At 37.9% G+C, this 27,860-nt stretch overlaps 1 protein-coding gene and 1 long non-coding RNA gene across 2 annotated transcripts in view; one reads left to right on the plus strand and one right to left on the minus strand.

Annotated features, from left to right (window-relative positions):
- Window positions 1–635: 635 nt before the first annotated feature.
- Window positions 636–27,860, minus strand: part of LOC134535740 (tRNA-dihydrouridine(47) synthase [NAD(P)(+)]-like) — a 122,598-nt gene continuing 95,373 nt past the window's right edge. The window contains exons 8-10 of the mRNA XM_063374973.1: window positions 25,101–25,415; window positions 10,601–10,782; window positions 636–856 (exon numbers count right to left, since the gene is read on the minus strand). Of these exons, the coding sequence (XP_063231043.1) occupies window positions 784–856; window positions 10,601–10,782; window positions 25,101–25,415 (570 nt within the window). The 3' untranslated portion in view covers window positions 636–783. The remainder of the gene's footprint in view (window positions 857–10,600; window positions 10,783–25,100; window positions 25,416–27,860) is intronic.
- LOC134535741 (uncharacterized) lies at window positions 8,195–26,306 on the plus strand. Its single transcript, XR_010075693.1, has 3 exons — window positions 8,195–8,605; window positions 10,211–10,313; window positions 26,155–26,306. It is a non-coding gene; the product is annotated as an uncharacterized LOC134535741 (long non-coding RNA).

Genomic DNA, 27,860 nt, shown 5'->3' on the forward strand with positions numbered 1-27,860 from the left:
ATCCGCTGGGTTGAGGGAAAGAGGAGTGGGCCTAGGACAACCTCAACTATTGTGTACATTTCTAACAAGTAACATTAACACACAATTTTTTTGTATAAAATTTAATTAAAATAAATTTGTTGTAGATTGCTATTATATTTTTTAATAAGTTAGTGCCCTATTTGCCACACTCCACACTGTAAACAAAGACTGTTCTATGAAATGTCACTGCCAGGTACTTCACATGAGCAAACACAACTTAAAAATTCTTTTAAAATCTGAAAATGGCCAATTTTAAAAATATGCCAGAAAAATAATTATGACCAAATTAACTAGAAAAATATCTGGAATTTCACATGCAAAATTTAAAACACATTTGCATGTTTGTTGTTTAGTAAGGAATGCATCAAAACTCATAAGTTGTACATACCGGTGACTAATGTAAGAACATTTCAAAACATGATAAAAATGTGGTAATCAGGATCACAGGATCAAGCAAGGAAGCATACCAATGATTACTCCAAATACAAACAAATTATTCATGGCATTTCATTGCCTCTTCAATGAATCATCTAAAATTTGTACATTAAAAAAAAATAAAAAAATAAATGTTTAGATAACCAAATTATTAAAAATTGCAGAAAACTAAAAAATAATAACAAACTTGAAATATATTTATTTAAATAACTCATGGTACAGACCCTGTACAGTAAAATAATAAGTAGAAACTTCACTAACAATCATGTGGTGTCTTGAACACAATCTTACCAAAACGAGGCTTTATTACATATGTACATGATGTCATTACACCCACGAATTTGCTTTGTGCTTTGGCAGAAAGCAATAATTATCTGGAACAGGACCCAACAGCATTTCACTGAAAGAAAAAAATACACATATACATATATATAATTACAAAACATAAATTAACAAGGTTAAACAAAGAGATGTGGATTCAATCACACTTCTGTCAATACCTCCATGCCAAAACAAGGGAGCCCAATGTACTGTGTGTGTGGGTGTGTTCATTTCTAGAGCTGGGCATATTCTGGTCCCAACATAATCAAACTAGCCAATTCTGTAGCATAAGTCAGGTAAAAATAGTTTGGAAGGATTTGAAAGAGGTCACAACTCGGACATACAAGAGATACAGTCGCTGTGTGTGACCAGGCAAGCAAACAGACACCACACAGGGGTGGGCACCTACAAGGAAGACAACCAGCAGGTAGGCACCACCTGAAGCATGTGGACTCCTTGCAGAGCGCGTGTGCGCGTGTGTGTGTGTGCGTGTGTGCGTGTGTGGGTGTGTGGTCACCCGTCACCCGGCAGTTAACGACTACCACTCCTCCTCCCCGCCTCCATCCCTCAACTTTTTTTTTCCGTGTATAGCGCGCATCCTTGATTTTTTCCCTTTACTTGAGGGAAAAAAGGGCGCGCTATACACTAGTATATACGGTAATCTGTTTTAACTCTGAGAGAGCACTACTGAATGCTGTCAACAAATCAATTGATGTAGCATGACCTAAGAATGCAGAGTTCAAATACCTAGTCGATACTCCATTTAGCTTATTGTTCCAAAACCGTACCGAAACATCCATCTGTCCCTTTTGAGCAACCTTGTTTAAGGACTCATCAAATCCTACCATTATCTGTGGACAATGCAAGCACAAATCTACAAGTTCATCGTGAAAGTATGGAGCAATTCCATGAAAAATAGTGTATCCAATTTTCACTCTTCCTAGCTGCATCTTCTGGGCAATGTCACTATCTAGCCCAGTAAATAAAGGTTTTTTGTCGCAACTAATTTAGGGAAAGCTGAATTTTTGTCAGATGTTAGACCCTTATAAAACACGTATTTCCTCAAAAGTCCCCGCCTCTCCCCCTTGTGCTTTCCCCCCCACCCCTCTCGGAAGTTCTAAAATGTTGACCTTTACAGAATCGCTTGTGAATACGTAAATAATTGTGTAAAGTAGTAAATATATAGCATATTTTGTTCTCAAAAATCGGGTTTTTAATTTTGTTTCTGACAATATTTTCTTTAATGTTGATAGTTAAGGCGTTATAAAATCACAAACATAAAAAAAAAGGGTTTTTAATGTCAAAATGTGCAGTTCTCGTTCTGGATGTTTTTAAATATTGGAAATACACAAAAAATCTTCAAGTAAATTTTGTAGCACACACTTCCAGCTTTAAAATGATGTATAGTTTATATGGGGGAATTCATTGGTTACTGCTGGGGAGGGGGGGGGGAAGTGAGCGCATGCGTATGGCTAGCGTGCACCGACCTACTATTCGCAGTCCGTTCGCGTAGCCTTCATAATTATTTGAGGAATAATATATCTAGTTTTAAACAGTATTCATGTTAATATAAAATAATTCATTAAACAACTAACATACATTTTTCTTTTTTCACTTTATGTTAATAATCATATATATAATATTTATTAGCAAATACTTAAAGCAATTCTGTATACATAAATTCTTTGCTTAGATACGCATAGCCAGATTTGGTTCGGGGGGAAAGATACCCCTACCCAATTAAGGGCCTTCCATTATCCACCACCTATGGACCCGTCGTGTCCCGGACTGGCTAAAACCGGTAGATGTCATGATTATGAATAACTTTAAACAAGTTAAAAATGTTTTGAATATTAAATTGTAGTTTAGATGATAGCATCACGGACCGCCCACCCGCCTCTAATATAAAAGTAATGTATCCTTAATTTTTAACAAATTGTCCTTAATCAATACATGTTGACCTTCATCTGCATCAGTCATTGGCATTTACAAACTTTACTATGACACTATTCATCGTCGAAATTTGGAGAGTTAAGGCATGATAATCCATTACAGTTTCCACACATAGCAGAACAGCTTAGACCGGATTTTCTGCATTTGCAATTGTTACCGCATGAAGTATTACAGCTGCAGGAAACAAGACAAAGAAGGTCATCCGGGGCAAAGGCTTTGGTACTGGGAACAGGTTTTAAAACTTTATTTTTCCTGCAATTTTCATTTACATATTCATGTCTCCAACCCCAATCTGTAGGTGGATGTTTATTGCCCATACAATATTGCACCTGGAGGTAAACTCGTAATAGAAGTTGGTGAGCTGCTTCTGATGTGGGGGGAAATTTTGATAAACCAAAGTTAGATTTTAAAGCAGATTTACTTGTCATGGATGTAAATTTGTATTAGCGAGCTTCATTCAGATTAGAATATCTCCTAAGCCTGTACATTTCAAGTATGAATGTCTCTCCCTTTTTGAGTAATTCATCACGAGATACATCTTTTTCCAAAAATAACTCTGCTTGAAGTTTGGCTTGTGGTACAACTTTGATCACATCAACAGATTTTGTCTTTACCAAACCAAAAAATGACGAGGTGGTGTCACAGCCTGTAATTGCATATGCAAATAAAAGAAGTTTTCTGATGCTCCTGTGCACATTTACTAGTGTTTGTATGTCATAATAAACAACGGAAGGATTTTTGCCACAGATTTCTTTTCGAAAGAATACAGAGTTATTTTCAGGCGCAAGTGCTACAAGCAGTACCAGAAGATATGTGTCTGATCCCACAACTATGACTATATTGAATTTATTGAGATGTTCAATTCTTGTTTTTACGATGTCTAAATCAGCATCTCCCTCGGCTATGAATGAACTTATTCCCCTTCTATTTAATGCTTCAGACAGTTTCATAATTAATTTTTTTTGTTATTCGTATTAGATAGAAAAGCTTCCTTTTTCGTGATATATTTTGTATTTGTCTCAAATTCTATGTTACATGATGAGTTTTTAGCATATCTTCTTGACTGTTCTTCTCCCTTAGTTGTTGGCTCTGAAGGGTACCCATTAAAAACAACAGTTGAGTTCATTCCATATTTTGTGACGATATATGTGCAGTAATTTTCAATGATTTCTCCAAAAGTCTCTTCAAATGGCCAAGTTACACTATGGAGGAGAAAGCCTCCATCAATAACTATACCAGTACCTGTATCTTGTTGGGGTTTAATTTCATCAGTAATGCCCTCAGAAAATACCTTCAGGAATGATGACTTCGCTCCTTTTCGTAAAGAAACATCATCGAATAAGGATGGTGGTCGAGAAGCCAGTTCGTACGAAAGGTAAACTTTTAATCTAGTCGGACCATCACACAAACAAAGTATTCGATTGAATAACTGTTGAGGATTCACAGTCACTCGCTTTGATCGAACAGCCACAGATTTGTGACTAGATTGAGTCAGTACCATATCCTTCCTATGTAATTTCAGTTCTCCGAAAGACTGTCCCTTCATTTTTTTCATAGCTGCCCTGCAGCCCGCCCGCCTCAACCCTAGCCACTAAACCACTCTTCACGCTATTGCCGCGATAAGACAAGAACGTGTAGCCCACTCCTGCTCCGTCATCACGAAGACTTAATAAACGAGACGCAATAAGAATATGCATACGTGGTGTGCCTGCCACTTTACGTAGTTCTTGCTGCCAAGGCTCAAACATATTAACCCTAAAAGCCACTTGACCCTCATACGTTTTATGGCAAATTTACCATTATCTAAATAATTTCAAAACGGGGTTGCAGTGATCCAGTTCTTGCCTTTGTCAAAGGCGATTCGGGTTCGAAACCAAGCAGGAACTCCCAGATTTTCGTCAACAGGAATCGAGCAGAGACTATGATGCAGGCCGGCCAAAGTGTTTCATCGGAGAGCTCTCATTCCTAACGCCCGTAATAAGTAAAAATAAACACTACCGAACAATTATTTTGATTCCATTTTGTATTGCGAATGAATACATCAATATATCAATAATTAGCCTACTATAAGATTTAGGTTACTATTTAAATTTTAAAGTTTTAAATCCTGCATGTAACAGAGGAAAATTAAAAAAAAAAATCTCATGATAAGAGGAGATTGTCGGGAAGCGGGGTATATGAATGTAGCAGGTCGGAGCGTGCTAGCCATACGCATGCGCTCACTTCCCCCCCCCCCCCCTACCCAGCAGTAACCAATGAATTACCCGACATAAACTATACATCATTTTAAAGCTGGAAGTGTGTGCTACAAAATTTACTTGAAGATTTTTTGTGTATTTCCAATATTTAAAAACATCCAGAACGAGAACTGCGCATTTTGACATTAAAAACCCTTTTTTTTATGTTTGTGATTTTATAACGCCTTAACTATCAACATTAAAGAAAATATTGTCAGAAACAAAATTAAAAACCCAATTTTTGAAAAACAAAATACGCTACATATTTACTACTTTACACAATTATTTACGTATTCACAAGCGATTCTGTAAAGGTCAACAATTTAGAACTTCCGAGAGGGGGGGGTGGGGGGGAAAGCACAAGGGGGATAGGCGGGGACTTTTGAGGAAATACGTGTCTTATAAGAGTCTAACCTCTGACAAAAATTCAGCTTTCCCGGAATTAGTTGCGACGACAGGCGATTTTTGGCCTTCATTTACTGGGCTAATCAGGAAACATTAATTTAAAGAGATCCACACATTTTCCAGAAGCACACATGGAAGTGTGCGTCATTACAGTCTGAATACACCAATATACTTCAGACTTGTGACATTCTCCTGAATAATGAAACTGTTCAATGGGGAAACCTTTTCTTTATGCAAATTTGAACTCAAAACCAGGTGTAACTTACTTACTGTCTTAATATATTTTTATGATGCATTTCTGAAATTTAGAGCACAATAAGAATCCTCCAGTTCATATTGAAATTGATTTTTTAAATACATAAGTTATTTTAAAAAGTTGCATAATTGTAATATAACTCTAATAAGACAAATGCTGCAATTAGCCTAATATTAATTAATTTAGGTATTACAAAGTGTGGACTTTACTGTCACAACAATGCATTAAAAAGTATAATGACAAACCTGTGAGACGACACTTCCTTCATCAGATGAAGTGCCTAGGACAGGCTGACATGAAGATTGACATGTATCTGAAGTTGAAGATGAATTCTGTTTGAAATATACTGAAAGTGAATAAGCCTTTCTTCTGCTTTCTACAGCTGCTTGGTGTTTTATGCCGGTGATATGACTTCTTATGGCTCGTTTACCCATGTTACTTAGACTGAATTTTGTATGGCAAAAAGTACAAATAGCAGACTATTGATCCGTGGGCGATTCTCTTAGCCAGTTCTTGAAGTCTGGATCTAAAAGCCATGATTCGTTAAATACTGTTTTTCTGAATTTCAACATGGCAACTAAGTGGTGGTTAAGTATGAAAAATTAAAAATATTAAACCATAACTCAAATGCCTGAAGTTTTTTTAAAACTTATATTTTACGTGTTTCAAATAGTCTTCTACTGAATTAACATTAATGCATTACTACTGTCGATGTTCATAACACATTTATACATAATATTGTTGTTATTACTTAATGTCAATAGTAAAGGGGACTTAACACTATTGAAAGTTGGAATTTTTATGCTGGTAGTTTCAAGTACATAAAGACAGTTTAAATTATATTTATAACATTTATAAATAAATTAAGTAAATAATATATATATATCTTCTAGCTTTAATAAGAGAACCCAGAAAGTATGTTATGTCTACATTCATACTACCTATTTAGAAATTAAAATTAATAAATTAAGAAAATTTAATTTGTATTTTATAAATTTTTTTTAATATTTAAGTAATTAATAGTGTTACAAATTATATATCTATATCCGGGTTTTAGATATAATTAGATCTGTAGAGAGAGATATAGCGGAATAAAAATTTGAAGCATTGAAAGTAATATACTTAATGAGACTACGTATTCTATTGGAATTAGATATAACATATAAGGGGTTAAAGGGGAAGATGAAAATATAACTTTGAATAAAGTAAAATACCTAGATTTTTATATGATGATTATCAATATTTAGGCATGTGCGAAGGTCTCTTTTTAAATGCGAAGCGAAGCTTATATTGTGCGAAGGAATGTCGAAGGAAAATCGAAGTCGAAGGATTTGAAATAACATAATTTTTAATATAAAAAAATTGATACATATGTTTTGTTATGATTATATAGACTAAAGAAATTTCCATTGTACCAAACATCTTCAAAAAATGTATGTATACTACATAAGTACTGTTAAATGTCTTAATCCACAGGAAATATAAGTACTTTTCATTTATTTAAAATTTGTAAAATTCATTCATCTGGTTTTCATTAAAGTTAAATTCCACTTGGCTTTGAAGCGTGTGAGCCAGCCATTTGAGGCTTGAAAATTGTCAAATCCAAGCCTTAGTGCCTCCATTCGTGCTTTTTCTTGCAGTGCTGTGCCCGAGATGGGTATGTTATTAGAGCGTGCTTGCACAATCCAATCAAAAAGATTTTTATCGAGGTCACTATCGATACATTTGCTATATCTTTTTCTCTTGGTGCAGTTTTGCAGCATTTTCTTCAATTTTTGCTCTTCAATTTTTGCTCTGTCTTTTATATTGTGGACAGAGTTGTAGGTGCAATATTAAAGCGTTTTGCAACATCACACTTTTTCTTGCAGTTGTCAACAGCTGTAAGAATCTCTAGTTTTTTTGCAATGCTGATACCCACACGCTTTTGGGTACTCATAACTTCTACGGGTAGGCCTACCTACATTTATGCTGCCGTAATACACTAAATATAAAAATATAAACAGGTTATCCACGTCGTCACGTCACCATTACACAAGCTTCATGAAACGTCACAAAATGTTCACTAGCATCGGAAACTGTGTGCCACTAAATCTGTTAAATAAATGTTGTATACGTATTACATTTGTGTACGATTGCGAAAGATGTCAATCTGAAATGATGTTTACAAACAAATTATTGGTTAGGTCATCGTAACAGAAAACAAACGGTAACAAAAAACGCATTGGTAGTCGTTGGCCATCGTATAATCCACGTTTTATGTACCTACCTAGCCAGATATGGCCGCCATCGGCCAATATCCATTGCTACAAATTCAAACGTGAAAATACGCATTTTGTAGGATAAATATTATAATCGAATCTTTTTTTCTTAATTGTAAAAGTTAAGCGTTTTTTTATTTATAACTCTTGATTATTCCGCATAAATGTTATGTTGCTACACCAATCACACAAAAAACAGACTTTTTTTTTATACGAATGAAATTTCTATCCGCACGGTTACCAGCACTGCAACTGCCATTTTACTCAACGAAATAAAGAAAACGTCTGTAAACAATTTCCACAAGACCTGTCATTAAACAAAGCTATAGCATTGTGAATGAAATGAGAAAATGTTTAATATTTTGTGTATTAATATCGGCAAAACGATACGTATTAACGAGAAATTACTGTCCAGGGCTTTGAAAAAACATACCGTATTTAATCGCATAATGTCCGCCATCGCATAATGTCTGCACATTTCTTTTTAAATACTTGAAATGGAATTTTTTAAAATCCGCATAAAGTCCGCACCAGACAAAGCAACCTTGGCCACCCCTGAAAGGCACAGTAACGGGATGGAAAATTACCGATGCTGTCAGCAATGCTTTGACCTTGAGTTGTTCATTTCTCCGGAGCGGTCGCTGAGAGGGTTTGTAGCGTGGTGAAACTGTCCGGACTCAGAAACTCGCACTCTACTGCGCAGCTGCCTGCGACGTCACGTGAGTTGCAAGGGGATGGGCTATATATAGCACAAGCCAGTACACGTCAACTCACACTACGTCACAAAGTAGGGGAGGTAGCGGAGAAGTGGTGGGAGTACATGCGCACGGTGTTTTTATACACACAGTGGGCAAGGGACAGGGAGGGAGGCTCGCCGGCGCCGGCTAATGCAGACATTAGTGGCCATCTCAATGAAAGATTAAAAAAATATCTTTTCACGCAAAGTGTTTATTTTGTGTAGGCTGGCTATGGCTTCTGAACGTAAGAGCACACGCGAGTGAGAGAAGAAAAAAAAAAGAGTGGCGACTTCCACTAATCACCGGCACCCAATTATCTCGACACCTGTCACATTTCTCACGTCCGCTGCGCAGAGTCACCAGTCACCAGCGCTCTGCTAGTAAACTAATTATGAGAGAACAATTTTTTTACTCTACATAAAACGTAAAATTTTGTGGAAAATTTTTTTTTTCGTACTTCACCTCATAATGTTCGCAACCCATTTTTTGGTCAAAAATGTAGCCAAATTACTGCGGACATTATGCGAGTAAATACGGTACGTTATATATTTATTATGCCTATTAATTTGCATGGCGTTTCAAGGGACCGGTGGCTTTATTACGTTATACTGGATTGTACGTTAACAAGAGGGACGTACTAGAGAGAATTTGCTGTATACATAAACGGGAAATTACCCGCCGCAAATATATTTTGGGAGTATATATATGTGTATATATTGATCCAAATAGTGGGCCAAACGTTTCTGGCAAAAATCTTCGACTTTTCCACTCGAAGTTTATTTTTGTCGAAGCCAAAGTCGAAGGAAAAAAATATCTTCGATTCGACTTCGAATACTCAAAGCTTCGCACACCCCTATCAATATTGTATTCAAAAGTAATTGGCTGGAGTTTTCTCGAGAATGTTATGGTAATGGTTTTGTCATTGTTAAGTTAACCAAGTTAAACTTGCAACCTTCTACTATCGCAGAAATGTCTCTCTGGAGTGGGTAGCAGTCACGCAGATGTAATTTATGTGTACATTTCAAAGTCATCAGCAAACAATTGGCAAGTAGAGTGGTTAAGAACTGTAATGACATCGTAAATGAAGATTTTGAAAAGTAGATGAGAAAATGTACATGCTCGAGGGACCCCAGAACTAGCAAGATGTAAATCAGATTTAACAATTTTGTTACTGAAACATAGAAGTACGTATCTTTCTTTTAGATAACTCTAGAACCATTCAATATACCTGTCACTTAAACATAAATTAGCAAATTTATTTAGTAAAATTTGATGATTAACTGTATCAAAAGCCTTAGAAAGTAACATAAATTAACTTCACTACTTGTTAATACTTCTGATTAATTAGAGTTTAGAACCAATATTAAATTTGTATTTGTAGTTTTACCATTTCTAAAACCATGCTGACCATCAGAGCATTTAATTATTTTAATTTTAAATTTTTTAAATATTATTTTATCAAAGATTTTAGCAAATTTATTCATAAGTGATATTGGCCTATAATTCGAAACATTTAGCTAGTGCATTGAATTTGCAGCCAATTTAAGCATGCGCAGTAACTTTCTTTGAGCATGAATTTGTTTGCAGTGTCACTAACGATCGTAGCGACTTCCTGTCGTTCCAGCCACTAGAAGAAACACACCTCGCAGTTCTTCCACACTGTTGCCGTCGACTGCAGCACATTGAAAAGGTATGAGAGCGATAATCGTGCAGTCCCAATATGTATTGGAACAACATTTAGAGGAATGGTTTGAAGATCACTGGTATTGTTGCTTTACAGATACATAAGTTCTAACTTATTTTTAACACTTAAGAGGCTTTTGTTTCAGTAACTGAAACTACTGCGTTAAAATGGGGTTTTCTGTATCCTGCTCTTAAATTTTTTTTTATTTTTTTATTTTTTTTTCAAACATTCAAGGTTTATGCATTTGCCCAAAAACCGTAATGAAAGAAAGTAAAGTCAGGGACGACACGAACCTGATCTTGATCCAGTCGGCGCAGTTGGCGCTCGCCATCAGCGTCTCCAGGTCGTCACGGCCCCTGTAGGTCGGCGGCCGCTCGTTCATCTTCTGAGGGGGCCTCTCCAGCAGACCAACCGGGATGTAGCGGTACAGGAACGACAACCACTCCAAGAGGAATCTGCGCGTGTTCTCCACACCCTGCGTCACCAACCACCGTCCATTCAAACACTACGTACTATGGAAGTTATTTAGATACTACTCCAAAGATAAAGGTGTTTTCTTTGTAATAAAATTGTCACTTACTGCAGATGGATAAAAATGCTACATATTTAGTATGTGAATGTGTGCATGAAAAGCCTGTATTATGGTGTTGTATTTTCAACGTAACAAAGAAGATCAGAACTAAGCTTAAAGTGAATTCTGAACATATAACAAATGTGTGAAAAAGCTACAGCAATACAACAGTACATATTCTATCATTTTGCATGTTGTGAAAAAATATCTTAATTTATGTAAAAAAAAATATGATCTAGAAGCAGCACACATTTCTTACACATTGTATATCATAGCTAGGGTTTATATCTGTGGTTTTATTCTACTTTCAGCAAGTTTTTATCTAAGGCCCCTTGTTAGAGTGGTCCCCTTAAGCCGGGGAGAAAAAAATCTATTACAGTTTACTTGTATTAAGAGTAGCGTCTTACATAACGTGTCTTAACCCTCCGGCAGTCGCGTGGTTGACATGTGTCACCCACTTCCTCTTTGTTACCAAGAACTAGGTATTGGGAGGGGTTTCCGGTCCGAGCCTGACAGTACTTTTCTGTGAGGCTTGGCGGATTGTACCACTGTAGTTAGTCGCCTGCTTTTCTCTGACCATGTTGTGTGGTTACTGTTAGAAGTGAGTTGGTTGACATATGTCCCCCGTGCGACCATCTACATAACTTTGTTATAAGGTAGGATTGCAATTTTTAATTTCTGTTTTATAATAATGCATTCTCAGTAAAGATACTTTATATATTTAAATTATATGTTTTTAATTTGAAAGAACTTATTTGCTGTAAAAATTTAAATTTTTCACTTTTGTAATTTTATAATTATTATTTTTTGATTGAAAATTTTATAATTGTTACTACGCCTTACTGGCTTTGCAGGCCAGTATGGCGGAACCAAAAAAGAGAAGGACAGAAGTTTCCTCGGATCCAGCCGTGTGGATGAAGTGGCTGAATGAAGTTGAAGAAGACGAAATTGCTGGTGAGTCGGATTCTGATGAAAGTGATTATGTGTGTGAGAGTGATCATGATTCTGGCACTGATCAGTCTGGTGACGAGAACAGTGATGCTGACACTCAAGAGCAAAACTATAAAACTTTTGTAGGGAAAAATGGAAAAACAAAATGGGTCTGCAGTTTGCCTAAAAAAAATGTCAGAACCCGTAGAGAAAACATAATTACGCACCTGCCAGGACCGAAAGGAGTAGCCACAAAGCTCGTTTCTCCAGAAAAAATATTAGATCTTTTCATAGACGAGCAGGTTTTCAATATTATTGTAGAATCTACAAATATTTACATTGATTCTGTAAAATGTAAATATGAAAGGGAACGTGATGCCAAAAACACAGATGAAGTGGAAATTAGGGCCTTATTTGGACTTCTTCTTTTGATAGGTACTTACAAAGGCTCAAGGACAAACATTGATAAATTATGGGACAACACCAAGGGGAATGGCTTAGAATCTTGCTACCTGACAATGAGTAAACGGAGGTTTTTCTTTCTTCTCAGATGCCTTCGTTTCGATGACATTCGTGATAGGGCTACTCGAAGAGAATTTGACAAATTTGCTCCCATAAGAAATTTTTTTGAAGTTGTAAACAACAATTTTTAAAAATATTTCATTCCTAGTGAATATCTCACAATAGATGAACAGCTGTTGGCATTTCGTGGGAAATGTTCATTCCGTCAGTATCTACCAAAGAAACCGGCCAAATATGGAATTAAAGTGTTTGCGCTTGTAGATGCAAAAATGGCATACACGATGAATTTAGAATGTTACCTAGGTAATCAACCCGAAGGACCTTTCAGGAAAAGCAACTCGCCGACAGATGTTGTTATGAGGCTGTGTGAGCCTATCAATGGTTCACATCGTAATGTGACCACAGATAATTGGTTTAGCAGCTATCCTCTGGCTAAAAACCTTTTGTCAAAAGGACTTACCTTTGTCGGCATTCTCAGAAAAAACAAGGCTGAAATTCCGAGAGAATTTTTGCCAAATAAACAGCGTGAGCCTAATTCTTCAATGTTTGGGTTCCAAGAAGATATTACATTGGTTTCATACTGCTCTAAGAAAAATCAAGCAGTTTTGTTGTTATCAACTTTGCATCATGACAGTAACATTGACGAGGAAACCGGAAACCTCAGAAAACCAGAGATAATCATATTTTACAACAAGACAAAAATCGGGGTTGATTTACTTGATCAACTGATAGAAAAATACGACGTGGCAAGATCTACACGAAGGTGGCCAATGGTAGTTTTTTTCGACTAGTTGAACATTTCGGCTCTCAATGCATTAGTAATTTTGAAGCTTAATTTGGGAAAGCCATTATCTAGAAGTGAATTCCTCGGAGATCTGGCTTGGGAATTGATTAGGCCACAGATCCAGTATCGCTCAACATTGCCGCAAATTCCAGTTGAACTGAGACGACGAGCCCACATTCTACTCGGACAACCAGAAGGTAATGCAAATGCATCAAAAGGACGTGACGGTGCCAGAGGACGTTGTTTCCTTTGTGGACGCCACAGGGACAAGACGACACGAAAATGGTGTTCAAAATACGGAAAATGGGTGTGCAATGAACATCTAAAAAATGTATGTGAAGAATGTTTGTAAAAAAATAATGTGAATATGCTAGACTGTAGTGTTTACAAGTGGAAAGTATGATATGAAAGTGAAGTGACAAATACCGATAAAGTATGCACAATGAGCATATGTAAATACAAAATGTGTGTAAAAAGTGTATATCATGACGTGAAGGTTCCAGGGAGGTTTTTGTTGTCAATGCCATATTGACTGGTTGATTCTAATGTATGTGCAATGAAATATGTGTATTAGCAATGTGTGTAAAATGTGTATTTTTGGTTTTTGCACTTTATTGAAACCCCTAAACTTGCAGAAAGATATAATTTACAAACCACAGCATTATTTAACAGTATTATATGAAAATAAAAAATGGGTGACACCTGTCAACCACGCGACCTTTCACGATAGAACAATATACGCGACTGCTGGAGGGTTAACTATGATGCTATAACCCCACACTATTTTTGTAATAGGGCCTAGATGGTATTACAGAAGCTTCAATTTTTAATGTTTTTGAAGCGTTGTTGTTTAAGGAGCATGGTAACACTCGTCGGCTATCAAAAAGCAGAAAATACTTGATTTTTTCAAATTTAAAATTTTGTAAACATAATGTATAGAGCGTAGTATTTCCAGTGTTGAAACAGCAAATGCGTGAAATATTTAGTCATGTTTCTGTGTTTACTACCCATCATTGTTTTTATTTGATTATCTACAAAATATTGATTGTTGAATTCTCGTATAGAATGTTTTCAAACTACTTAGTACATACATCAATGTAGATTTACATGGAACTTTTGTCAATGGCATTTTTTCCTGATCAGTAATGTTACGCTCTGGCTAATAACTAGTGCTTTGAACATATTGACTAATGTGATTTTGTGTTAGTTTTAACTAGTTGTAGTTGTTTGATTACCAACAATAAATGACATATATTGGGGATTTCTCCTTGAAATGCACAAAATTCCTTAAAAATAACTATACTTAGATAATTGTTTATAAAGAGCATGTAATCACCTCCCCATATTAGATATATTATACTGAGTGCATTCATAAACATATTTAAGGGTTTAGTATCACTATCCAAATTTGTTTAGATTGGCAATAACGTTCGACTTCAGGTACGAAGTATTGACTAAACCAGTCCTGCAAAAGGGAAGCTGTCACCCAAACTTACAAATAATGGGCAAGCCAGCTTTAGGTTTATTTTTTAATGCTCTTGGGTTTTCTGAGCGATAAGTTAAGAGCGGTTTTAACTTAAATCGCCAGCTGCTCACGCCACCATTAATCGATCTTTGGCAGCCTTAAAACCTGGGAAGGTTTTCTCTTCACGCGCAATAAAAGTTCTTCTAGGTATCTTCTTCAGTACACCCGGTCTCAACCACACTGAATGTGGTTTGGCTGGTACAGCACCTTCTATCATAGCTGTGAGTTTCTCTGGATAGAGACCCACAGCTTCTTTATCAGCACTTGCCACCTCTCCTCTTTCTGTTATGCTGTGCCAATTAGAGCGACTTTTGAATTGGCTGAACAAACCATCACTAGCTTCAAACATTTCATCTGTAACCCCCCTCTTCAGCTTATTCTTTCAATCTCTCAAAAATCAGTTTAGCTTGAAAACACACCGTGTTCTGATCAACAGGACAATTTTTAACACTTACTTTATTATTACATCCTAATTTTAACATTGTTTCCATTTCAGCAATAATACAGTGACGTTTAATAATGAGGCTTGAATTCAAAGATTGAGCACTTCTCAAAGCATCGAGAATTTTTTCTTTACTTTTATAATAGTTTTGACTATCGATTCCGGTAGATCAAACTATTTGCCCTTTCACAAATTTTTATTTTTGCATCAAAGTTTTTGATGATGTTAATTTTACATTCCAAAAGATATTATTCTTTTCTTGTTTGATGCGAAAAAATCAGTTCTACTTTGTTTGGAAGACATAGTAGTCTATCAAGTCTCAGTAGATATAACGAATACACAATATATATATATTACAAAATATTAATTTGTAGCTACGCATTGACTCCGCGTGAAACATGTACGAACGTGTCGCAAGTTGAACAATAGTGCATACAGAGTGGATAATCAAGAGTCGCAAGACATTAAAACAAAATAAGAACAACGAATTGACGAGAAGATTTAAAAACCATGTAGCTCCAGATTTGCATAAAACGGGGTAGCGTAGGTTGAAATATTATTGTATATATGTATTATGAATTACATATATATATATAATTAGGTAGCTGACCCAACTTTACTAACATTGACCATTCCATGTTATATATAAAGGTATCTTGTGTGTACAAGTTTTCAGAAAGATACTTTAATTTTATATCTGATCCTTAATGCACATTTTGTAATCTTACATTATTACCTATCTAGGGTAAACAAGAATACAAAATCACTCCATAACGAAAATTGAAATAAAACATTTCATACACTTTAAAACCACTTTGCAATGTATGTATTATTTTTTTGCTGCTGTATTATAGTGATTGAAGTGTTAACAACTAAACCACTAGTGGCTATATGCCTTAATAAATTAGAACCTAAAAATATTTAGTGGGTTTGGTTTGTTGTAGTGATGGCCCGATATTCGATATCCGATATCAGAGATCGGTAATATCGGCACATTTTTCAATATCGGACATCGGTAAATACTTGCGATATTTTGATAACCGATGTTTGCTCTCGCCAATAATACTTCTCACATAACCTTAACCGTAATTCCAAGCTTATTTTCCGCGGGCGTAATTTATCTTTCTTCACGTCACCATATTACCTAGTAATTCCAAGCATATTTTCCACAGAAACAATTTCAAGATTTCAAGCCTATTTCTTCTTTCTGATACTGCAATGCATCCCGACGCGACAGTACAATTCTTCCATGTGTACACAAATCCCAGTCATTAGTGCATATTTATTCGTTTCAGATATTCGCAAAATGTTTTCGCTTGATGAATTTTCGAAGTTCACTATGTGTACATAAATTGAAATCATAAACGAAAATAATTACGATATTTAATTTAATAAGTGGTGTAGCCGTAAGTAAACATGAAGAATAAAGTTGCTGCTTGATATAACCGTTGCCTACGAGATTGGGAAGGCCTTCGCATCGCTGCGGTTTTCGCATGTAAAAGTGTCGATACAACTATAGTTCCAAAAACACCGCAAGATGGCAGGGTTTTACGCTGTAGATTTACGCTGTCGTATATGGGAGTTATCTTCAAAATTTGTAAATTTTAACATAAAAACAAACTAGCGCGGGAATTAGTTGGGTGTTTACATTTAAAAAAATGTGTATGTACTTTTACATTTACATATAAAATATATAATAAAATAAGCATCATAATAATGAATTACAAATTCTACTCACCAATTTTTTCTTGTTGGTGACGAATACCATGAAAATTCCTTCTTGCAGTTTAAAACATTACAACAATTACCCGACAAAAAATATTCACAGACCCGAGAAATATAGTTACCTATACTATTAACAGTTTCAGTAACTTTCTGCATAAAGGTTTACTGTTGAACTGTTTCGCGCGATAGTATTTGTCTGTACATCTCATCGCAATGTTGCTCAACAATGGATTTAGCAGCTTCGTCAACAACAACAAGCACAGTTTCTTATTGTCACATTTCGAACATTTAAGAGTGTCAATAAATCTTGTCTTACAATATTGTGTGAGCGATTCTCGTACACCTTTGCTCGGCAAAAATTTTAATGCACTTTTACAAAATTCCACAATGATCATCACAAGAGAAACAAACGAAGCCTTAGCATATCTCAAGCCACTTCTGTCTTGATTATGGATTAGCATATTTAACGGTGAATTACTGGATACTGTGGCTAGCAAGTCGATGCAGTGAATGCAGTTGGTGTTCTCCTCGGCAACTCTTACGAGATAGCCACAAACAAAGGCAACTGATGCAGTTTTCATTGTTGCTGGACAGGCTGCAAAGAAAATTTCGCCAAATGTAAAAATGAAAAACAACTTTACTCGCTAATAATTAAGATTGGGTATCAATACTTACTGTTCAATGGACGATTCAGGATTTCCAGCACAGAATTTGGTAGAACATCAGTCGACTGGGAAGAGTTGGGCTTTGCATGGCATTGTTTTGAAGATGAAAAGCTTGAATCACTCTCCACATTTGCATACATTGATGCTGGTATAATACCAGTGCGTATGGTTTGTTTGTATTGCATGCAAACATGACCGAGCATCCATAGCATCATTAAAACCTCCAAGTTGCCTTAGATGACTGAAGAACAATTCAATGTCGTCACTCGAAAAATTTCTAGTTAAGACATAGTGAAAACCATTGTCCAGAAAATATGTTATGCAGGCAACTGTTGATTTTGTAGTGATTACAAGTGCTTCATAGGTCTCTGAGCTGAAGGTTTCGTTTCGGTTTCGACCAAGTTGTTGAATATAAGCTACATAAGGCAGGAATGTTTGTGTAAGCCACTGAAGATGTTCATCACTCACGGAAAAGAAGTGCAGTTTGTCCATATTCCTTGATCTACAGGATTGTGTTCTGTTGCAAACATCATGAATGTCAAACCACTTTCTCACTATTTTCATGAAGTGAACTGTTGCTTGTAGACTGTCATTGTCGGGAAAGTGTTCACGTGAAAGTGTGCTGCATGTTTCAAGTGCAGCAGTCACTGGTTCAGAAAATAACAGTTTTGCTCGTTTTACATTCATATTTTCCAAATTTGAAGGATATACCATCTTCCGAGACAAATTCCGAACAGGGGTAAACACAGAGTTTTTATGTAACTTATATAAAGTTTGCACATGCTTTCCTGTTATCTGAGTCCCATTTAGCCTGAATGTCCTCTCCAGAAACTGTGTCCTGATATTTTTTATTATGTGACTCTGGTCAAAGCTAAGGAATATTTTTCTTGTCTTGTCTGTAGGATGATTTATCACTGATGTGACAGGCCCTTCACATAATTTCTCATACATTGCCACATTTACAATGGAATTATCAGTAACAATTCTCAGCACACAAAATCCCACTTTTTCAATGGCTTCTATTACTTGCAGAGTTTTTGTGTACAGTTGCGAGCCATCTAAATTCTTGCAAAAGAAAAATGCAACAGGAATTTGTATCTTGGCAATAATTCCTCTAAAAATGAAACATAGAAGTATATTTGCCAATTCATCACCATTGTCCATTTTTTCGTCTGATAATTCGTTCCAACCATGAAACTGATCAAGCTGCCTATCGTATAACAACTTGGGCTGAATTGACATCTCATCAATAATGAGTGAACCAATCCGTTCTTGATATGTGCTTAGTGCCTCAAATTCTGTTATCATCGTCTCTGTATGATTTCATCAGTGATTCCTGTTTGACCAGAACAATTCCCTACATATTTTTTTATGGTGGATTTGTGCGGCAAGTGTAATATGTTCATTTCTCTTGCGAAGTTGTAACCTTTCGGTGAAAACATTTCCCAAAGAGAGGAAATTTTTAATGTCTCTTCTGAATATGGCAATTTTCCTTTACCAAACATCCGCAGTTGCTCCAATATAAATTTCGCTTTCAAACTATTATCATTTTTAGCTGCGATTAAATTGGAATACATTTTTTCAGCATGGGAAACTTTCTTTTTTCTTTTAACTGTCTTCCTAGTTCTTTATTTTTTGCTCGTAATTTGGTGATTATTTTATTCTTTTTTACAATGATGTGTGACGAATATTTCTTTGCAACCACTTTATGTGAACATCGACATTTGATTTTGTCTAGATCAATTTTAACTGAAACAGAATTTGCATTAAAATTCGCATCGCTATCTGCAATGTCTGAGTTACAGCACTGTTCTGTAATAGTACTTCTTTGTTGAGGGAATGCACAATTGTGTGTCCTCTTTTTGGGAAGTTTACGGGCCTGTTTTTTATTTTCAACCATGTATGATGGATACCCAGGGAAAATAGTAGGAACAGAATTCGCAAGTAGTCTCTTGATTTTAGTAGAAATACTAAAGCATTCATTACTAAAATGTTTGCTGCAGACAACTGACCTAGCTGAAGGCTGCCATTTATCACTGCTATCAGGACTTTCCTGTCGTGAAATGACTTTAAGCCATTTGTCACGCAAATCACAATTTGTTGGAAACTGATGAAATGAAATGCCAGTCACCTGTGAGGAATCACTTTTGCAAAATGGTACACATCAATACACCATCTTAAAATATAAACAAATAAGTAAATGTATGTCTTTTTACAGTGTGCAGCGATTCTAAAGAGTTTTACACATCAAAATCATTAAATCCATAGCCAAACGAACTAGCACAGCGTTTATAATGCAATGTTTTCATCATTTTGCACCATTATATCAAATAACTCTTTAGAATATTATATTACCAAAGTACATGCAAAATAGTCGAAATCATTAATTTCTCGCAACTTATAACCGGTAAAGTCCACTTTCTTGCACACGGCTAACAAATAAACTCCAGGAAAATGTTCTTTCATTAACAATTCGACATTTCATGTCATAAGCCATGTGCTAATTTACAGTGTAAACACCTGCGCTCTAGCGGCGTTGTGCGAACTACATTCAATGTTCCACCTGGAAATCATTGATGCGAAGGCCTTCCCAATCTCGTAGGCAACGATATAACATACATTTTCTTTCCGTGTCGTTTCATGGTCGCCAACTGCTGTTCTATACAAAAACATTATGTAAGTTTTTACAAAAGCTAAAATATGAAACGTGTTTACGTAGGGCAAGTTGCAGCAAAGGTATTATGTTGGCTATATTGAGTGCATTGAAAACAACATAAATAAAGATGTGTGGTTTTATATACTCTGCAGTACGTTTCAAAGTTGTATTGAAATTACTTTTCACGTATTTTTAATGTGTTTTCGCACCAATAAATGGAGTGATACACTTGAACAATGGTCACAAAATTAGCTACCTGAAGACCTTCCTTTCTAGAGTGTCGTTTACCGTGATGAAATTTTACAAAGGGTACAAAAGTTTGATGTTTTTCGGCGGTAGCCTACAACTCACGTTGTTTAGGTTCCCTACCACGTTCGTGCAACTTCAGATTTCTCTCAAAAATTGAAATTAAAAAAAATCGAAGTGTTAGGTTATGTTAGGTCAGTCACAACATGCTTGAACTTCTGATTTAGCGGCTGAAGTGGCGTTAATAAACTTCGGAAATCTTCGGAAATTCTTGCAGGGAACCGAAACTACGTGAGTTGTGGGCTTCCCGTTTTTCGGACGGTATTTTTCGTAGATTACAGTTGAGACACTGGACTCAGTACATGCAGTGGCTTGTAATTCATACATTATTAGCAAATACACTAGAGACTAATACCGGACAGCTACAATATTTCTCAACATTTCTCCACAAAAATCTGAAATTTGTTTCCTTGTAGTTAAAATATGTTTTTTGCATACTGTAGGTAATACCTACACCAGAATATTGCTTTATTTGGCCTTGAAAAACAATTTAAATTTTTAAGACCTTGAATTTAGAGAGCTTATTTGTAGGCCATTATGATAAATTCATTATTAGCTTTCATTTAATGTGAATTTACTATATTTTACAATTAATAAAAATAATATACATTCACATATGTGTTTTATTAATATTTAACATTTTTCATTATTGTCTAACAATACTCCAGAACCACAATTTTATAGAATTAGTGTTAGAAATGAGATAGGCCTATTATCAGAATATCGGAATATCGGTTATCGGTTATCGGATCGGTAAATTTGGAAATATCGGAATCGGTATCGGTATCGGGTTTTTGGATATCGGGCCATCACTAGTTTGTTGGTTACTTGACAGTGACAAGTTTATTCACAGCTGTGAACAGCTCCTCAACTCAGCAAGCGAGAAGCTGGGCTAGCAACCTCCGTGCCAAGTCAGCCAGACACGATATTAGTGGGGCAAAAAGTGCGGCAGTTGGGATCTGACAGGCCTGGTTATGCCTCAAGTGAAAGAAATGGTGTACAGATGGAACAGCTTCACAAAGTCGATGCGAATGCGAACAGATAATTGGTCGAAAAATATAACTTATAACAGCATATGGCGTATGACAAAGGTTTTGACAGACATGTGCTGTTATCATATTATTTGTTATTGTTTGGAAATAAATGTTTAAAAGTTTAATGATAAATATAGTTAAAAGTTAAAAGATGATTATTATATTTATTTTTTTCTCAAACACTGAACATTATATTTGGGAAGCATCTATTAAAGCAATCATTTTAAATGGGAAGAATTACCATATGGATATATGGAAGTAATGAAGGGAATAATCTTATAAACGTAACAGGTGAGAAAAGGTATTCTGCAGGAACATCAAGTTTGACTAAAGTTAAAAATAGTGTTTTCACTGTTTGATATCTTGCTTTCGAATGTTTGGTTTGAGTGACTACCAAAGTATTTTTTTTGTAGGTGTGAAATGAGATGTTACTTTTACCGCTTTGTATGCACTGTTTTGTTATCTTTAAAAGATTTGTGCAATGGGAGTGCATGACTTGATGTAAGTTTTTGGACATACGCCATTGCTAAGAACGTTTTCTGTTGAAGAAAAACTAATAAATAAAATAAATAAAAATACACAAGAAAGACAAAAAACACACAAAATTAAGCAAACAATTGCTGTTGTCAACAAGAATATAAACACCACAAAATATTCCGAAACAGAAATATGGTCAACAAACAAAGAAAAAAGTACTAAGTGAACAAAAAAACACACAAATGATGACAGCACAAAAATATTGAAACCAAAATAATTCAGCACAACAGTTGAAACGAGACAAAAACACGACAAAACGAAAAGACAAAAAAATACAATAGTTTTACCTAAACAGAAACAAGCGACGTTTCGGGAACTGCTATCTGCTCCCGTCCTCAGGCAGAGACGCACATGGTACGGAAACACAGGTGCAGAGAGAGAGAGAGAGAGAGCGAGAGAGAGAGCGAGAGAGAGAGCGAGAGAGAGAGCGAGAGTGAGAGAGAGAGAGCAAGAGAGCGAGAGAGCGAGAGAGGAGAGAGCGAGATGGCGAGAGAGAGAGAGAGAGAGAGAGAGAGCGAGAGAGCGAGAGGAGAGAGCGAGAGAGCAAGAGAGCAAGAGAGCACGAGAGGAGAGAGCGTGAGAGCGCGAGAGAGAGAGAGAGAGAGAGAGAGAGAGAGAGCGAGAGGAGAGAGCTAGAGAGCGAGAGAGCACGAGAGGAGAGAGCGTGAGAGCGCGAGAGAGAGAGAGAGAGAGCGAGAGGAGAGAGCGAGAGAGCAAGAGAGCGAGAGGAGAGAGCGAGAGAGCAAGAGAGCGAGAGAGCACGAGAGGAGAGAGCGTGAGAGCGCGAGATAGAGAGAGAGAGAGAGAGAGAGAGAGAGCGAGAGGAGAGAGCGAGAGAGCAAGAGAGCGAGAGAGCACGAGAGGAGAGAGCGTGAGAGTGCGCGAGAGAGAGAGAGAGAGAGAGAGAGAGAGAGCGAGAGGAGAGAGCGAGAGAGCAAGAGAGCGAGAGAGCACGAGAGGAGAGAGCGTGAGAGCGCGAGAGAGAGAGAGAGAGCGCGAGAGAGAGAGAGAGAGAGAGAGAGAGAGAGCGAGAGGAGAGAGCGAGAGAGCAAGAGAGCGAGAGAGCACGAGAGGAGAGAGCGTGAGAGCGCGAGAGAGAGAGAGAGAGAGAGAGAGAGAGAGAGCGAGAGGAGAGAGCTAGAGAGCGAGAGAGCACGAGAGGAGAGAGCGTGAGAGCGCGAGAGAGAGAGAGAGAGAGCGAGAGGAGAGAGCGAGAGAGCAAGAGAGCGAGAGAACACGAGAGGAGAGAGCGTGAGAGCGCGAGATAGAGAGAGAGAGAGAGAGAGAGCGAGAGGAGAGAGCGAGAGAGCAAGAGAGCGAGAGAGCACGAAAGGAGAGAGCGTGAGAGCGCGCGAGAGAGAGAGAGAGAGAGAGAGAGAGAGAGAGCGAGAGGAGAGAGCGAGAGAGCAAGAGAGCGAGAGAGCACGAGAGGAGAGAGCGTGAGAGTGCGAGAGAGAGAGAGAGAGAGAGAGCGAGAGGAGAGAGCGAGAGAGCAAGAGAGGAGAGAGCGTGAGAGCGCACGAGAGAGAGAGAGAGAGAGAGAGAGAGAGAGAGAGCGAGAGGAGAGAGCGAGAGAGCAAGAGAGCGAGAGAGCACGAGAGGAGAGAGCGTGAGAGTGCGAGAGAGAGAGAGAGAGAGAGAGAGAGAGAGAGAGCGAGAGAGGAGAGAGCGAGAGAGCAAGAGAGCGAGAGAGCATGAGAGGAGAGAGCGTGAGAGCGAGAGAGAGAGAGAGAGCGAGAGAGGAGAGAGCGAGAGAGCAAGAGAGCGAGAGAGCACGAGAGGAGAGAGCGAGAGAGCAAGAGAGCGAGAGAGCACGAGAGGAGAGAGCGTGAGAGCGCGAGAGAGAGAGAGAGAGAGAGAGAGAGGAGAGAGCGAGAGAGCGAGAGAGAGAGCGAGAGAGAGATATATATATATTGAAGGGAGAATCTAGAAAGTCACCTTAAATGAAACCAGTAAAAAATTATTTGAAAACAAAATGCCAACAATTGCAGGAGGATAGACTGGCTTACAAACTCAACTAATTATAAAATTGTAAAAATTAAATATACAATCATTTTCAAAAATATTATACCTGGCACACATACAAAATACAACTATTTAAAAATCAGCTAAAATTACACTCACTGAATTTATCAGAGATTTTAACCTCCAAAAACATTATAAGCAACACATGCAATTTACTTAAAACATTTACTCTCTGTAATAAATCATTTAATAAAATATTCTGAAAGTTATACAAGATTCAACCTTTAGACCCGGGACTCAGATTGATACTACTGTTTTCGTACAGGCTGACTCGAGTCAGTTTCTAACAGTCTTAAACAACGGGAAGGGTGATTTACATTCATTTAAAACTGGCCAAAATGTAATTTTTTTTCCTTCATGCACTCGAAAATCATTTCCCTTGCAAAATTAAAATCTGCAGCTTGGGAAGCAAGTGAAACACTTGTGACGTGCTTAGTTCGGAGCAACGCTCTCAGCACGCAGTCCCTCGACTTCTCAAGGGCAGCTCAACAATCGGGCGGGTTCACTTACTTGCGTTGACAGTGGTCTCTCAAGAAAAGTCTTCAAACCAGAAAACCAAACCTGGGCATTCGGCATAACGTGATCTTGGTAACATGTTGCTGCCAAGTTTAAGCCCTTGGCACACGCCCGTGCAAAGGTGCACAAGCCATCGCCATTCTCCGTTGGCAGAACGCACTGTCACGCTGCAATCGTCGTACATAGCCCGCAGTACCTTTTTTCTTTATCGCACAAATGGTCGTCGGCAAGAGTGCTAACTTGTGCGCGACCCAAGACTCTCTCGTCCAAGTTCCGACTACGCCATCACGCGCCTACACCATCCCTCTGGCAGCCGTGAGGGAAACTCATTAGGCCCGACATTTGGCAAACGTCTTTTTTGAAACCTAACAACACTTTATAAAACAATTTATGAATATAAAGTAAATAATTTAACTGTTAAAAGATAATCAATTTAAAATTCATGCCAACCTTTATAACATTCTATAAATTTAATGCCATAAATTTAGAATGAAACTAAAATCTAAAACCCAATGTTAAAAATGAGCACAGTAAGAATAGAAACGAACACAGTACCTTGGTGTCGGACCCCCAGTGCTCCAGCCCGTAGTTGGCGTACTGCCGCAGCATGTCGAGCCGCTCCGAGGAGGATATGTCGTAGTGCCGCCGCTCCTTGATCTCGGTGAATATCCACGGCTTGATGAGCGCCCCCCGCCCCACCATCACGCCCTGGACGGACGGGCAGCGGGCCAGCACGCGCTGGTGGTCCTCGTGGGACAGGATGTCTCCGTTGCCGAACACGGGCGTGGGCCCGGCGAGCGCGGCACAGCGCTCGATGTAGTCCCAGTCGGCCGTCCTGGTGTAGCGCTGCTCTCGCGACCGCCCGTGGATCTGCACAGCCGCTCGGCCACTCAGCCCCTCCAGCAGTGCACAATATTAGTATTTACTGTGGAGAAAGATACCAATTTAGTCAATGCATTAAGTGTAAAAAGTAAATAGGAAATGTAACTTTTGGTTTACACAAATAAACATTTTTAAACCACTCAATGTTGCATGTTCGTTTTGCACCTCGATGGTCTTATTTACTCTTCATGGTATGATATTCCCCAAATGCTTATCTACTGAAATTAATTTCTATCTCATTAAGAATAATTTTAACTTTCTCATAAGAAGCCTCTATCAATGAATAATTATGTGTACATATTCCAATTGAAATTATTGGTCATTCTGTTTTTTTTTTTTTTTTGCTTTCTTGTGCAAATTAATATGTTTTCAATGTCCACTTTTAAAATTTGTTCAGAGAACACAAAAATAAGCAAAATATGATACATTTGAAGGTAAGACTTTTTTTTATTTTATCAGAACAGGCCACAAAAATGTTTCTTGAAATAGACTTGGCACTAGCCGCTTGATAAAGTTATAAACCATTCTTTAGTCATACTTTCTGTAAGCAACAACAAGCAGAAATTTTGCACTTATTGGGAAACTTTTTGTTCAACAGTAATAGTAGACATTTATATACTAAAATAAATTCACATCACAATAAAAAGTAAATTAACTTTTCTGTTCGAAGCAAACTTTGCACACAAATGTTGCTAACATGTGGCCACTGTGATATGTTTGCTAGCAGGATGAGCACTGATGACACACGTCCCTCCGATGACTCTGACATCACCTTGCTGCAGTGGGGATTCCTCGGGGCTTCTAGCAGGTGTCAGCTTGGCGTCGTGTCTCTGTGTGGAGGGGGTACGTTCCTCAGCCTGGTATCTTGCTCAGCACTTCTTGGCTTGTAGTCATTATAAATATATGTTTATGATGCTGCCATCCAAATTTAAGTTGAGTTCAGCGGGTTTATGTGCCTTTGCCCATTGTTTCCATTCTTTTGTGTTAACTGACGAACAAGGTAAGTGGCCATATCGAGTGTGGTCATGTCCCGAGCACATTTAACTGCCCTTGAGTGATTTTTGGTTCTTGGGTTCCTGTTTTACCTATTAATTGCCTTACTGGTTGTGGCATTTAACCCTGTTCATGTTTTAGAACTATTCATGGCCTTGATCAAGCAACGTTGTTAGGATTGCTAAGTACCCTTGTGCTCTAATAATGGGTTGTGCCGTGCCTTAGAAGCTTGTGCTCTTCCGTGTTTCATACTATTGTCTTATGTAGGTAAGCAGCATGCTACAATTAGTTTCTGGGCTTGCATTGCTTGATTATCGTTCTGTATTTTGACGTCGTCCGGGCCTATGGCCCCTTAGAGCCCGATACGACACCGCCAAACCACCGTCTCAATTCAAACCTCCCGCTCGTGCGTGCGTGTGTGCGTGTGTTTCCAGCCCAGCAAGAGGGCGCCTAGAAGCAGTGCGCCGCACCCCTAAGTATGCTAATTAATATTGTAACCCTTTTTCTTTTATTCTTTTGCCCCAGTGTCTTGTTGCAGTGTAATCATGTGTTTCTCCAGTTTAAATATTACAATTAATTATAAAACTATAGACGTTGCCCGGGCGGACCCGAATAGGCACGGACTTGGACGAGGGTAGAAATGTTTTAGAATAATTCTTAATAACTACGTAAACATTAATGTATTTTAAATTGCCAGTAATTTTTATATATTTATTAATGTAATCTATTATTTACTTAACTTTCGCCGGGGCACGGAATCGCAGAATGTTGTAACGGTAATTGTGTTCGGCGCGAAGGGCGCCATGTTGCCACCTGCAAACCATGATCTCACCCCAGTCGTTCTCTCCCGCCGGCCGAGGGCGGTCGTGTAGTTGCCTTGAGGCGACCACGTGCGTGGTCAGCCTCCTCTAAGCCGATTCGTGCCTCGGGCATTTTCTCAGTTATACCAGTGAAGGAACGTGTACGGAAATAAATCGTGAGTACAATAAACCATTTAACTGTGTTACATGTCTTTGTGTTCGGGGGACCACGTGGGACCCCAACCTGGTCGGCGGCGTGTGGGACGCCCTGAGAGCCCACTGCATGGTAGAAGCGTGCCCGACGCTGAGAGCGAGCTTAGGTAGGGTCGAGAGCGGAGCATTTAATATCTAGAGGGCCAAATATCTCTCCGCACACGGGCCACGTAACGCCCTGGGTTAGAGTCTCCAGCCGGGTCCACGTGCCCACTCACGTGGTGGCGCCCACTATTTAGTACCGATAATTTCTCCATAACACCGTACGCCCTCAATTTACTACTATTATGTAGTTTGTTAACCTATTTAATTTAATTGTACCTGACGGGTCTTACCTTTTCTCAAAGGTTTGCTTCAAGGTATTGCCTACCCCACTTTGTTGCTGCATTTGTATTGTGCGCTGTTCTTTGCCCTGTATGTCTCACAC

The sequence above is a fragment of the Bacillus rossius genome, chromosome 10, assembly GCF_032445375.1.
Source record: "Bacillus rossius redtenbacheri isolate Brsri chromosome 10, Brsri_v3, whole genome shotgun sequence".
In the NCBI taxonomy this organism is placed as follows: Eukaryota; Metazoa; Arthropoda; class Insecta; order Phasmatodea; family Bacillidae; genus Bacillus; species Bacillus rossius.